At 32.3% G+C, this 12,641-nt stretch overlaps 1 protein-coding gene across 1 annotated transcript; it reads right to left on the minus strand.

The window, feature by feature from the left end:
• Positions 1-808: 808 nt before the first annotated feature.
• LOC111683763 (protein sine oculis) lies at positions 809-5,378 on the minus strand. Its single transcript, XM_046951535.1, is given in 3 exon segments — positions 809-1,345; positions 1,412-1,854; positions 5,024-5,378. Coding segments are annotated over 3 exon segments (1,140 nt in total). The 5' UTR covers positions 5,184-5,378.
• Between the last annotated feature and the right edge of the window lie 7,263 nt (positions 5,379-12,641).

Consider the following 12,641-nt stretch of genomic DNA (forward strand, 5'->3'; position numbering starts at 1 on the left):
TAGTCTTGACTGTAGACCAATCTATAGTCTTGACTGTAGACCAATCTATAGTCTTGACTGTAGACCAATCTATAGTCTTGCCAGGAGACTATAGACCAATCAGTTGTCTTGACTATAGACCAATCTATAGTCTGGACTATAGAGCAATCTTTAGTCTGGACTATAGACCAATCAATAGTCTGAGCTATAGACCAATCTATAGTCTTGACTATGGACCAATCTTGACTATAGACCAATCTATAGTCTTGACTATAGACCAATCTATAGTCTTGACTATAGACCAATCTATAGTCTTGACTATAGACCAATCTATAGTCTGGACTCTAGACCAATTTATAGTCTGGACTATAGACCAATCTATAGTCTGGACTATAGACCAATCTATAGTCTGGACTATAGACCAATCTATAGTCTGGTCTATAGACCAATCTATAGTCTGGACTATAGACCAATCTATAGTCTGGATTATAGACTAATCTATAGTCTTGACTATAGACCAATCTATAGCCTTGTTTATAAACCAATCTATAGTCTTGACTATAGACCAATCTATAGTCTTGACTATAGACCATTCATATATAGTCTTGACTATAGATCATATATAGTCTTTACTATTGACTAATCTTGACTACAGACCAATCTATAGACTTGACTATAGACCAATCTTTAGTCTTGACTATAGACCAATCTATAGTCTTCATTATAGACCAATCTATAGTCTTGACTATAGACCAATCTTAGTATCTAATAAGGATCCATAATAGTACATTTGTGGATCTACCCTTTGATTTTGATTAAAATAATCTATTTAAACTTCTACTACTTACGGTCTCTGTTGCGGCGTTCTATCCCTCTGCCGTCGATTTTTAAACCAATTCGAGACTTGTGTCAGTGTCAAGCCTGTTCGCTTGGCCAAAGTTTTCTTTTCATCCGGCGTAGGATAACGATTTGTCTGATAGCAATCCTTTAAAGCATTACGACTTTTCTCCTTAAAACAATATACCGTTTCCTCACCATCCCAAATCGTTTTCGGTAGCTGGTATTTCTTGCGTAAACGATATTTATCAACAGCGCCCAGTGGGCGACCTCTGACATTTTCAGCCTCTTTGTAGTGAGCTTTAAACCAAAGATCTTGTAAATCAGCATGATATTTGGCAGAGAAACAATGAGATTCTAATAAATGGTAGAGCTCGTGAAATTGACCGCGATGATAGGCTACATTGGCGCGTGCACGTAAAATACTTTCGTTGTTTTTGAATAGCTCCGAGTCGGGTAGATTGCACAGAAAAGTGGTGAGTTTATCGATGTCACCTTTTTGTTGCAACGCCTCACACATGCATTGTATCTGGGGATAAAACAGAAGAGAGTTAATGAAATCGTTAATCGTTTAAGAATTTTAAAGTAAACTCACCTGATCTGTGGTAAATTGTAAAAATTTACGATTCATTTGTATATTTCCAGCATTATTATGAGCTCCCGTTATATTTGACAATAACCCGGAGCCATTTAAACCTGATGTAGAACGATTTAAATTACCCAAAGCATCGGTTACCGAATGCTGAGCATTTGTTAGGGGCATTGAACCGCCGATATTCATATTACTGCTATTATTACTGTTTAAATTTTTGGTATTACCATTGAGATCACTTGGCAGCGAGCCCACTCCTACACCGCTATCGAAAATTATACCATTTAAACTGGGATAAATGGGTGAAGCGGTGGCTGTGGGAGGCGGGGATTTATCGTAATCATTAGTTATATCATGAAATCTACGATCCAATTCCTTGTCTGTAGCATAGGGGGAAAATTTATCCAAATGTAAGACAGTTTTACAGGAGATATTACCACGATAACCTAAAATGAAATGAATTTTAATAAAATTTTACAAAGTATTTTATTCTAATTTAAAATGTCGTCTATTAGCAGACAACTGTAATTTAATAATGATTTGTTTGTTTTCTTTTTTAACATTCCTGGAATCCAGTTAATTGTTTGTTCCTCATTGTGTTAAAAGTTTTAATTTAAATGTTTTCAAATAAGTTGTATTTCAATTTTCGTAATATTACTCCTGAAAAATGTGCTTAGTTAGGAGAATATATTTAATGAAAAAAATAAATTATAGCGTCATTATGACGCTACCAATGATTGGTCACACGATAATTGTTAATCATACAATTTAAAAGGTATTTGACACTTTAGTAAAATTCACTTTGAAAATAAAGTAATATTAAAAAAGTCAAAAGATCAAAGTTTGAAATCTCCTTAAAAGTGTGTGGAACTAAAAAGAATCTGGAAATTAAGATAATGTATAAAGTTAACATTCTCGATCTTTGTTTTTGTATTTCTAAATCAATATAAAGTTGAAATACCGACGGAATACATCGTACATCTACTGTTATCTAAATATTAAACTAAATAGAGTATGATTCAGGCTTTAGCTCTTTTCGTTTGGACCCTATCATATTTTCAATAAAACGGCGAAATTTCAAAATCTGGTAGATCTAAGTTTAATTTAAATTCAATAATTTAATAAAAATCAAAAACTCAGTTTACTCATAATTTTAAAGTAAAATTTGTACTTAATTATGGTCTGACAATATATCTACAATTTAATGCAAAAATTTGACTTAATCGTTTCTCAATTTAATTCTATTTTAATCGCGGTTACAGTTGCCGTTTAAAATCTTTAATAATCGAGTACTAATTTCCTACTAATACATCGAAATTACTCTCTATCGTGACTATTTTTAAAGTCAAAAGTCTAACATACTAATGGCTGCAATAGAAAGCAAAATTTCGACTTAACAATGGCTCTATTTACAAGTTTAAAAGTTTGTCTACATCGTGACCCAATTTCGTAGATAAATTTTGCTTTTAACGTAGTCCAAAATCTGTCCAAATTTCTTAAATGCTTCATAAGAAAATTTTTTGAAAGCTTCCTAAAACTTCGAAATTTTTTTAATTGGTCCGTTTGGTTATCGTAATATGAATCTATTTGTGGTGACAGCTAGGACCGGGTATTCGCAAAGAAAATGGAAGTTTTCTCTGTAACTCTATTGCTATAAACTTATCTATAGTCAAGAGTATATACTGATCAATAATCAAGACCGCAGATTGATCTATAGTCACAGACTGATCTTCAGTGAAGACTATAGACTGATCTCTTGTCAAGACTACAGACTGATATATAGTCAAGACTGGTCTATAGCCAATACTATAAAGCGATAATGTAAATTGATACAAACAGAACAGAATTAGAACAGAACTGAACAGAACTAGAACAGAACTAGAACAGAACTAGAACAGAACTAGAACAGAACTAGAACAGAACTAGAACAGAACTAGAACAGAACTAGAACAGAACTAGAACAGAACTAGAACAGAACTAGAACAGAACTAGAACAGAACTAGAACAGAACTAGAACAGAACTAGAACAGAACTAGAACAGAACTAGAACAGAACTAGAACAGAACTAGAACAGAACTAGAACAGAACTAGAACAGAACTAGAACAGAACTAGAACAGAACTAGAACTAGAACAGAACTAGAACAGAACTAGAACAGAACTAGAACAAAACTAGAACATAGCTAGAATAGAACTAGAACAGAATTAGAATAGAACTATAACAGAACTAGAACAGAACAGAACAGAACAGACCTAGAACAGAACTGAAACAGAACTAGAACAGAACAAGGACAGAAATAGAATAAAACCAGAACAGAAATAAAACAGAACTAGATCTGATCTAGAAAAGAACTAGAACAGAACTATAATAGAACTAGAACAAACCTAGAACAAAACTAGAGCAAAACTTGAACTAGAACAGAACTAGAACAGAACTAGAACAGAACTAGAACAGAACTAGAACAGAACTAGAACAGAACTAAAACAGAACTAGAACAGAACTAGAACAGAACTAGAACAGAACTGGAACAGAACTAGAACAGAACTAGAACAGAACTAGAACAGAACTAGAACAGAACTAGAACAGAACTAGAACAGAACTAGAACAGAACTAGAACAGAACTAGAACAGAACTAGAACAGATCTAGAACAGAACTAGAACAGAACTAGAACAGAACTAGAACTAGAACAGAACTAGAACAGAACTAGAACAGAACTAGAACAGAACTAGAGCAGAACTAGAACAGAAGTAGAACAGAACTAGAACAGAACTAGAACAGAACTTGAACAGAACTAGAACATAACTAGAACATAACTAGAACAGAACTAGAACAGAACTAGAACTAAACTAGAACTAAAACAGAACTAGAACAGAACTAGAACTAAACTAGAACTAAAACAGAACTAGAACAGAACTAGAACTAAACTAGAACTAAACTAGAATTAAACTAGAACTAAACTAGAACTAAACTAGAATTAAACTAGAACTAAACTAGAACAGAACTAGAACAGAACTAGAACTAAACTAGAACAGAACTAGAACTATACTAGAACTAGAACAGAACTAGAACAGAACTAGAACAGAATTAGAACAGAACTAAAACAGAACTAGAACAGAACTAGAACAGAACTAGAACAGAACTAGAACAGAACTATAACAGAACTATAACAGAACTATAACGGAACTAGAACTAAACTAGAACTAAACAGAACTAAACAGAACTAGAACAGAACTAGAACAGAACTAGAACAGAATTAGAACAGAACTAGAACAGAACTAGAACAGAACTAGAACAGAACTAGAAGAGAACTAGAACAGAACTGGAACAGAACTAGAACAGAACTAGAACAGAACTAGAACAGAACTAGAACAGAACTCGACAAAACTAGACAGTACTAGAACAGAACTAGAAAAAACTAGATTGTGAAGGAAACTAGAGTCAGTTGATATCAAGGAGTTTAAGTTGGAATTTGGATTAGTTAGTTTTTTTAAGTTTTCTTCATTTCGTTTCAAAATAAGTCAGAACTTTCTTTAAACTTATTTTTCGTCCATATTTTCAAAATCAGTAGAGAGAATACTAAACACTTTGCAATTATTAAATTAAAACAAAACTTACCCGAATTTGGTAGAAATAATGAACCGTAAGATATAGGTGAATGCATATTATCCTGATTAACAGTAGAATTATCTGAAGAGGCACCGCCGGAACTAGTAGAATCTAAATCACCACCATTCAATGATGACGATAGAGTAGTATCCATATTTTTAACAAACATTTAAATTAAAGAAAAACTGTGCACAACATTTAAATTTTTTTTTGTATAAATTTATTTTTTGGAAAATTTTGTTATTTTTATATATAAAATAGGTTTTTTTAAGCACTTTTAATGATGTTAATAACTTTTTATTATTAATAAACACGTTAAAACGTTACCGTTAATTTTGTGAACTAATAACACAACCGCACGCCTGCGAAGTTCTAATGGAACTGAAGTATTGCTCAAAATTTTACTGAACAGGGGCAACAAATGAAAATTAACCACAACGAATGAGAACTTATTTATATACAATGAGAGTGTGTGTGAGTGCAAAACACTGCATACATTGACACTTTTTCAAATAAAAAACGGACGAATTGTAAAATACTGTTAACAGGCAAATACTCTCGACTATAGGAATGCAATGGTAATGAAACGTTTAAGGGTGGTTTTTCTTTGGTTACCATTAAAATAAATATCCTGTTTTTATCAGAGGGCGTTACTGTTAATATAAATTTTGTTGTTATTTTCACAAGTAGACGCCATTTTTTTATCATATAAAACAGGAACAGGTTACGAGTTTTTGTTACCTTTTTTTCCCATATTTATTGTTTAAAATTACATCATGGTTTCATATTCTCTTTACCTAACAGCTGATTTTAATTCCGGTTTAAATAGATTTTTGCAATAACAAAATTCTTTAGAATTTTCTTTTCAAATTGTAAATAATTTGATATTTTTAACCAATAATTTAGCTAATAGTATAAATCAACCTTGACCTACATACATATATTCAAATAAACTAATTTAATTTGATCTAAAACAAAATTATATAGATTTTGTTAAATAACATCCTTTTCAATGACATTTTCATCTCTTTGTGCAAAGTTGCCTAATTTTTGCGTTTATCATTTGTTTATCTCTGTCAAATTGGCAGTACAGTTATTTTATTTGTTTATCTTTTTTCGCTTGCATTTTTTCATTTTACTTCGGCTGTTGTTGTTCTTGTCTTGGTATTGTGAATTGTCATTCAAAGTATCAAATATTTATATATTTTTTTTTAAATTCTAGGGAATTTATAAACTTTTGCTCTATTTTCTCTTGAATTCTTGAAAGTATTTATTCTATGTGACTTAATTTTATCAAAATAAATGATAAAATTTGTTGCATAAACTATATTTAATAGAAAATTAGGAAAATGTTTAACACATTAATATTAAATAGAATTCTAGGTTAGACTTAGAGACGATTGCCCGGAGGTAGAGAAAAATATAAAATTTCCTTCTCTAAAATGCCTGGTATGTTCTCTTAAATGTTCTAGAGCTCTAGATTGCTTAGATTTTACATTGGGCTAACATCCGATTTCATCATTAATCCCAAATGGAACAACCTTGCTTTGTTCCCATTTCCATTTTAAAAGTGTATCAGTCTTGAAGACCTAATGCTTTCAAAAAAAGAACACTCGAGTGTAAATTTGCATATAAGATTCATCATGAACTAGTAATTTGATCAAGTACTCGAGGCCCAACACAAATGCTACTTGGAGATCAGTAAGATCAACAATTACATGAGTGACGGCTATTTAAATCTTCGAAAATTTTATTTTAGTTTTAAATGGTTGTATATCAATGCACACATCCGCTCGGAGACCCAAAGGTTATTTGTGAATCACTTTAATAAAGAACAAGGAAAAATAAAAAGAAGATAGCAAAAAAGAGAGAGAAGAGAGTTTCCATACAAAAAGACAACAAAGAATGAAAGTGGTCATGAAAGGGAAAATCCAAAAAGACAACAAAGAAAGAAAGTTGTCATGGAAGGAAAATCCCGAATCGCTGTTACCTGATAATCCAAAGTATTCTCCTGATGAAGCCCTGAGTTGCACTATGCTACATCTCCTAGTTCATCGTGGAATCATTCATCTTCCGATTTCAGTCTCAGACTGTGGCATACAATATGGCCAACTGTCTCCAGTTTCTCTTCGTATTCACACAACCAGCAAAAATCTTGTGTGTTACCTACCACATAACCCCTAAAGGCTCCAATTGTCCGCTTATTACACCTCCTGTCCAGTCCTAATAACATTCTTTTTGCTTCTGGATTTAACTTCGGCCATAGTGTTCTAAAAACCCTACAATACAGCCTACTATGCCAGGAACGGTTGGTGGAGTTTCTGAAATATTCGGCCTTGACTATAGTAATGATAAATGGGGGGTTTTACAGAACCGACCTTACTATCGAGCTTCAAAACCATCACAGTGTCTCCTGTACGTCACATTGTCCCGGTAACCAACACAGCCTTAATGTGTATAACCTGACTAACCCATCCAGGTCGCTTTTGTAGCTGTTTAACAAGCTAGAATGTTTTATACTGCAAAGCTTTAAGAGCTGCCTGACTATCAATATAAATCATCACTCTGACACTCTAGTAATGTGTGTCTTAATAATGTCCACGGATTTCCATCCAGGATTTACGCTTGAAAGACGCTACATTCGTTCGGAATTCTGAAATACTCCTTCATGTTGTCATATACTAAATAAAATCTAGCACCTGTGCCAGAATCTATCTGATTGTATACATTCCTAATAGTAAAGCCTCCCCACAGCTGCTTACTAATCTGTAGTAAACTACTTGACTTTTCAAAGCCTTTAATGCTGCCTGATATTCAACATAAACTGTCACCTCCGACCCCCTTCTAATGTGTGTCTTCCAGATCTCTAAGATCTCTGTCTGCAAAACAATACATTCATCCGGAAGTCTGTATGACACCTTTATATTACAGTCTACTAAATAAACAACTAAACTTGTGCCGGTTTCCGCGTACAAGATCTTACTGGTACCCAGGTCTTACTAAAAATGACTCATACTTCCTCAGAATGTTCCTAGGCGCCACACTCTCCACATATTTGACAATACCTTTGAACTTTATTGAGTACTAGGTCGTAAGCCCTGCATCTCCTGGTAAAGAGTACTAATTCCGTTTTCAATGGATTCACACCCAACCCATTTCTTCTGGTTGAGCTCGAAAAGTCACTTAGCGTTGCCTCCGACTGACCGTCGGAAGAAATTTTCCCTTAATCAGAATCACGACGTCATTCGCGTATGTAACTATTTTTCTACCTTTGGATTCGAAGATTTTGAGAATCGGGTTAACCGCTAGTAACGAAAGCTGAGATGAAAGCACTCCTCTTTATGGTGTACCCTTTGGTAAACCTTTTTTCCATTCCTATACTCCCCTAAACTTCCATAAGATGACAACAGCACTGAAGAATTCCCTGACTGGATGCCTGGATTAGCAGTTTTACGAAAATTCCATCAAGTTATATTAGTTCTATCTTCTTGCCTAAAGATCATCCATTCAACGAGAAACAACTATCAAGAGTTAACCTGCAAATTGTGGTAGGTTAGTGGTTAGTGTTCTAGTCTGGTAGACCGGAGGTGTTGGGTTCGATTCCCACCCGTGGCACTGGTTAAGGAGCGCACAACAGGCCCGATAGAGGCCTAGGTGTATTTCTTCGCATTTGATGTGTATACATCCTCCTTTCAAACCAACTAACTAACCTGCAAATTAGGAGCGATTCTGAACTAATTCAGATCCATACATTATTTACATTTCCTTGGACTTGGAGCACAAAACAGGACGATTGCTGTTTAGAGTTTTAGTTTTACTTTAGAATTGGAGGTTAATAAGTCCAGAGCGATGATTTCTATCACTGGGTTAGGCCAAAGTCAGCCAACTTCTGGAATGTAGTTATGAACAGAGGCTAGTGCCCTTTCGTTGCTAGATCAGATAATCATTACACCATTTAACCATTCGGCAACATCGCAAGCAGGAACAATATTTCAAGAAGGTGGTGGAGCTATGCCCATAGAGAATGTATGTTCCATTGTATTGGAAACTATCGCAAATGGTATTTGTACAACATATAACACCGAAGTTGATTTTAGGTGGACACATATATCTCTAATGCTATGTATACACGGTTATTAGATCTTACAACGTTGTCAGTAAAATGAGCAGAAAATGTCTAATAACAGTGTAAACTTACAAATTTTGTCTTTCAATATTGTCAGTAATGCCTTTTCTGTCAACGCTGTAAAAGAAAAATTGAAAGTTCAGACGATTGTTATACATTTTCTGAACATTTTACTGACAACGTTGTAAGATCTGACAACCGTGTATTACGGCTTTAACAAAAAGCGAGATCAGGTAATTTTGCAAAGTTAGAGAAACTTTTGGACCAGTGGTCAACCTAGTGTCTTTGCAACAACATTGCAAATAGCAGATAATTGACTAAATTAAAAAAATCAAGGTCCTAAATCTAAACATTTATAAAAATAATCTGTCATTCATATCGAATAAGCAACAGATAAATGCTTGGACAAGGTCTTATAGTTTATTTTTGCAATTTCATTCCAAAGATCATCGATCAGTCAAGGTGCCATCGTTACGATTGGTAACGTGCTTGATGTTTTATAATTTCTATATTCACATGGATTCCTCAACAAAAATGGCGCTTCAATGCCCGGATATTACTTTATTTAACGAATAGCTATGTATATTTTTATCATAAAATAGTCTAATAACTTTTTTTTTGATTAAATCTTAAAATCTTTTAAAACAAACTAATCTAAAATCCAGGAATCTATGTATTTTTCTATTAACTCTATGCAGTTAGTGACAGTTTAGCTTAATGCTGACAATTGCAATTTGAGACTCTTTTCATTTTTAAACATCAATTTTATAATTCTGTGCTGCTGCTGCCACTGCTGCTCTTTTTTTTTGTACTGTGTGTCACCTAGTAGCGTCAAATTTCAATTAAAGATAAATATGTACAGGGATTTGTTCTATTTTTTTTTTTCAATTTCAATTCAATTTGAACAAGGCAAAACGAATTGAAGAGATTTTCAAGTTTTATAATAAAGATTTTTATAAAATTTGTCAACTGAATTTCGTAGTTGTGTAATAAAAATTAATGCTACTGTTTTTCTTTTTTTTTTGAGATGTGAGAGAAAAAGATATAAGGATTTTTATGATGAACGAGAGATTTATTTGTGTTTGTGTTAGTTTGTTATTAAAGGAAAATTGTCAAATTAAAAATGGTTAATTAGTGTGAAGGGGATTATTTCATTGGAGGATTATGTAAGATTCAGAATTGAAAAAAAAATTGGAAGAAATTGAAATTGTGAAGAAATTCAATGAAATATAATGATGGAATATAATGATGATGACTATAGACTAGACTATAGACTAGACTATAGACTAGACTATAGACTAGACTATAGACTAGACTATAGACTAGACTATAGACTAGACTATAGACTAGACTATAGACTAGACTATAGACTAGACTATAGACTAGACTATAGACTAGACTATAGACTAGACTATAGACTAGACTATAGACTAGACCATAGACTAGACTATAGACCAAACTATAGACTACACTATTGATTAGACGAGGGACAAATGACGTTATAAGCATCAGAATAACATTAATACAGTTGTGACCGCTGCTACATATAGACTGTAGACTAGATTATAGACTAGATTATAGACTAGACTATAGACTATACTAAAGTCTAGACCATAGACTAAATAATAGACTAAGTTATAGATTAGACCAGGGACAAATGACGTTATAGGCATCAGAATATCATTAACACAGTTGTGACCGCTGCTACATATGTATATGAATATGATCTTGGAATTAATAAACTTAACTCATTTTTACTCAAAACCATCTCTACTTAATATTAATTTTACAAATTCATTAAAAAAAAAACTTATTAATTCAATCTTATAATTACTGTCATTGCATTTATTTACATTAAATTATATATGTAAATATAAATATTTATTAATAAATTAACTTTCATTCAAAAAATATAGATTTCACCTGATATGAAGATAAATAAACAGAATGACATACTTTAATCACTGGTTGTAATGAATCAAATTTTTTGCAAAATAAATAAGAACTTTTGTTTACAATTTTGTTTGTATAAAGAAAAAGTTCGTAGAATTTTATAAAAGAAAATTTGACAATAAACATTTTGTTTATTTAAACATGGCGCGATAGAAGATTTATTTTAATTAAATAAAATGTTTTAAGTTTGGTTGGTTTTAAAATACCCTACGGAAACACATTTTTTTCGATTATTAATACTATAGTAAAGAAGTAAGTTTACGAATGGAATTATATACTTTATAACAGTAGGAGGATCTTTGACGTCTGCAGAAATCGTTTCCTGAAAGAGTCAATGTATTTGTTAATAGGCCAGTAAACACCACAATAATGTACCACAACTGAACTTTCGAAAGCTTTATAAACGCTGGTGATCACAATTAGTTACGTAAAGTGTATTAACAATTCGTCCTTAACCGTCAGATATGTTTGTTCTCGCTTTGAATTTGACACCCAACTATGACAGAAAACGTCAAAATATGTGTTTTATTATAAAAATATACAAACATAATAAATACAATATACATACATGCATTCAAATATACATTATTGTATTTTTAAGCATATTTTTTCTATATTATTTATTTATTGCACAAAAAAAATAATATATAAAGTTTTGCTGATTTGAGCACTTCATAAAAGTGTGGGAACCAAAGTAACTAAAGAAGACAATAAACATTTGTAACGAAGTTTTTTTTGTTGCAAAAATTTGACTAAACAATATAAATAAAACAAAGAATAATCAACAACATTTTAATTTATAATTCTAAAACGTAATAACAACTATTACCAATAAGTTTCATTACAAAAACAAATCTTAAAAGACTTATGTTAAGCTTTTTATAAAGTTGCGGTCAATTGGACGTATGTTTTAACAAATTTTAACTAGAAGTAGAATATTTTTAGTAAAATAAATCCTTAACATAATGTCCTTAATCCTTGACACGCAGCCAATTAGGTGTAATCGAAAAAATTGTTTTATAAAACTTTTGAACAACTAGGAGAGGGTGTAACTATTGGCAACACTGGCGGATAAGAAGTTGAAAAGCTGGCACGTGAAAGTGTGTAAAGCTTATTAGCAAATGAAAAGGATTATTGCTTTTTTGCAACCCTTGCAAATAAGTTTGTACCTGTAAAAAGTAAAGGGAAGGAATTTGTTTGTTGAAGGTTTTCTTCTTTATAACAAGTTATTGTACTGGACAATAACTAACTGGGACAAACTAAATAACTAACTAACTAACTAAGTAACTAACTAACTAACTAACTACCTAACTAACTAACTACCTAACTAACTAACTAACTAACTAACTAACTAACTAACTAACTAACTAACTAAGTAACTAACTAAGTAACTAACTAAGTAACTAACTAACTAACTAACTAACTAACTAATCATTTGCTAATAAGCTTTACACACTTTCACGTGCCAGCTTTTCAACTTCTTATCCGCCAGTGTTGCCAATAGTTTACACCCTCTCCTAGTTGTTCAAAAGTTTTATAAAACAATTT

Source organism: Lucilia cuprina, chromosome 5, assembly GCF_022045245.1.
Source record: "Lucilia cuprina isolate Lc7/37 chromosome 5, ASM2204524v1, whole genome shotgun sequence".
In the NCBI taxonomy this organism is placed as follows: domain Eukaryota; kingdom Metazoa; phylum Arthropoda; class Insecta; order Diptera; family Calliphoridae; genus Lucilia; species Lucilia cuprina.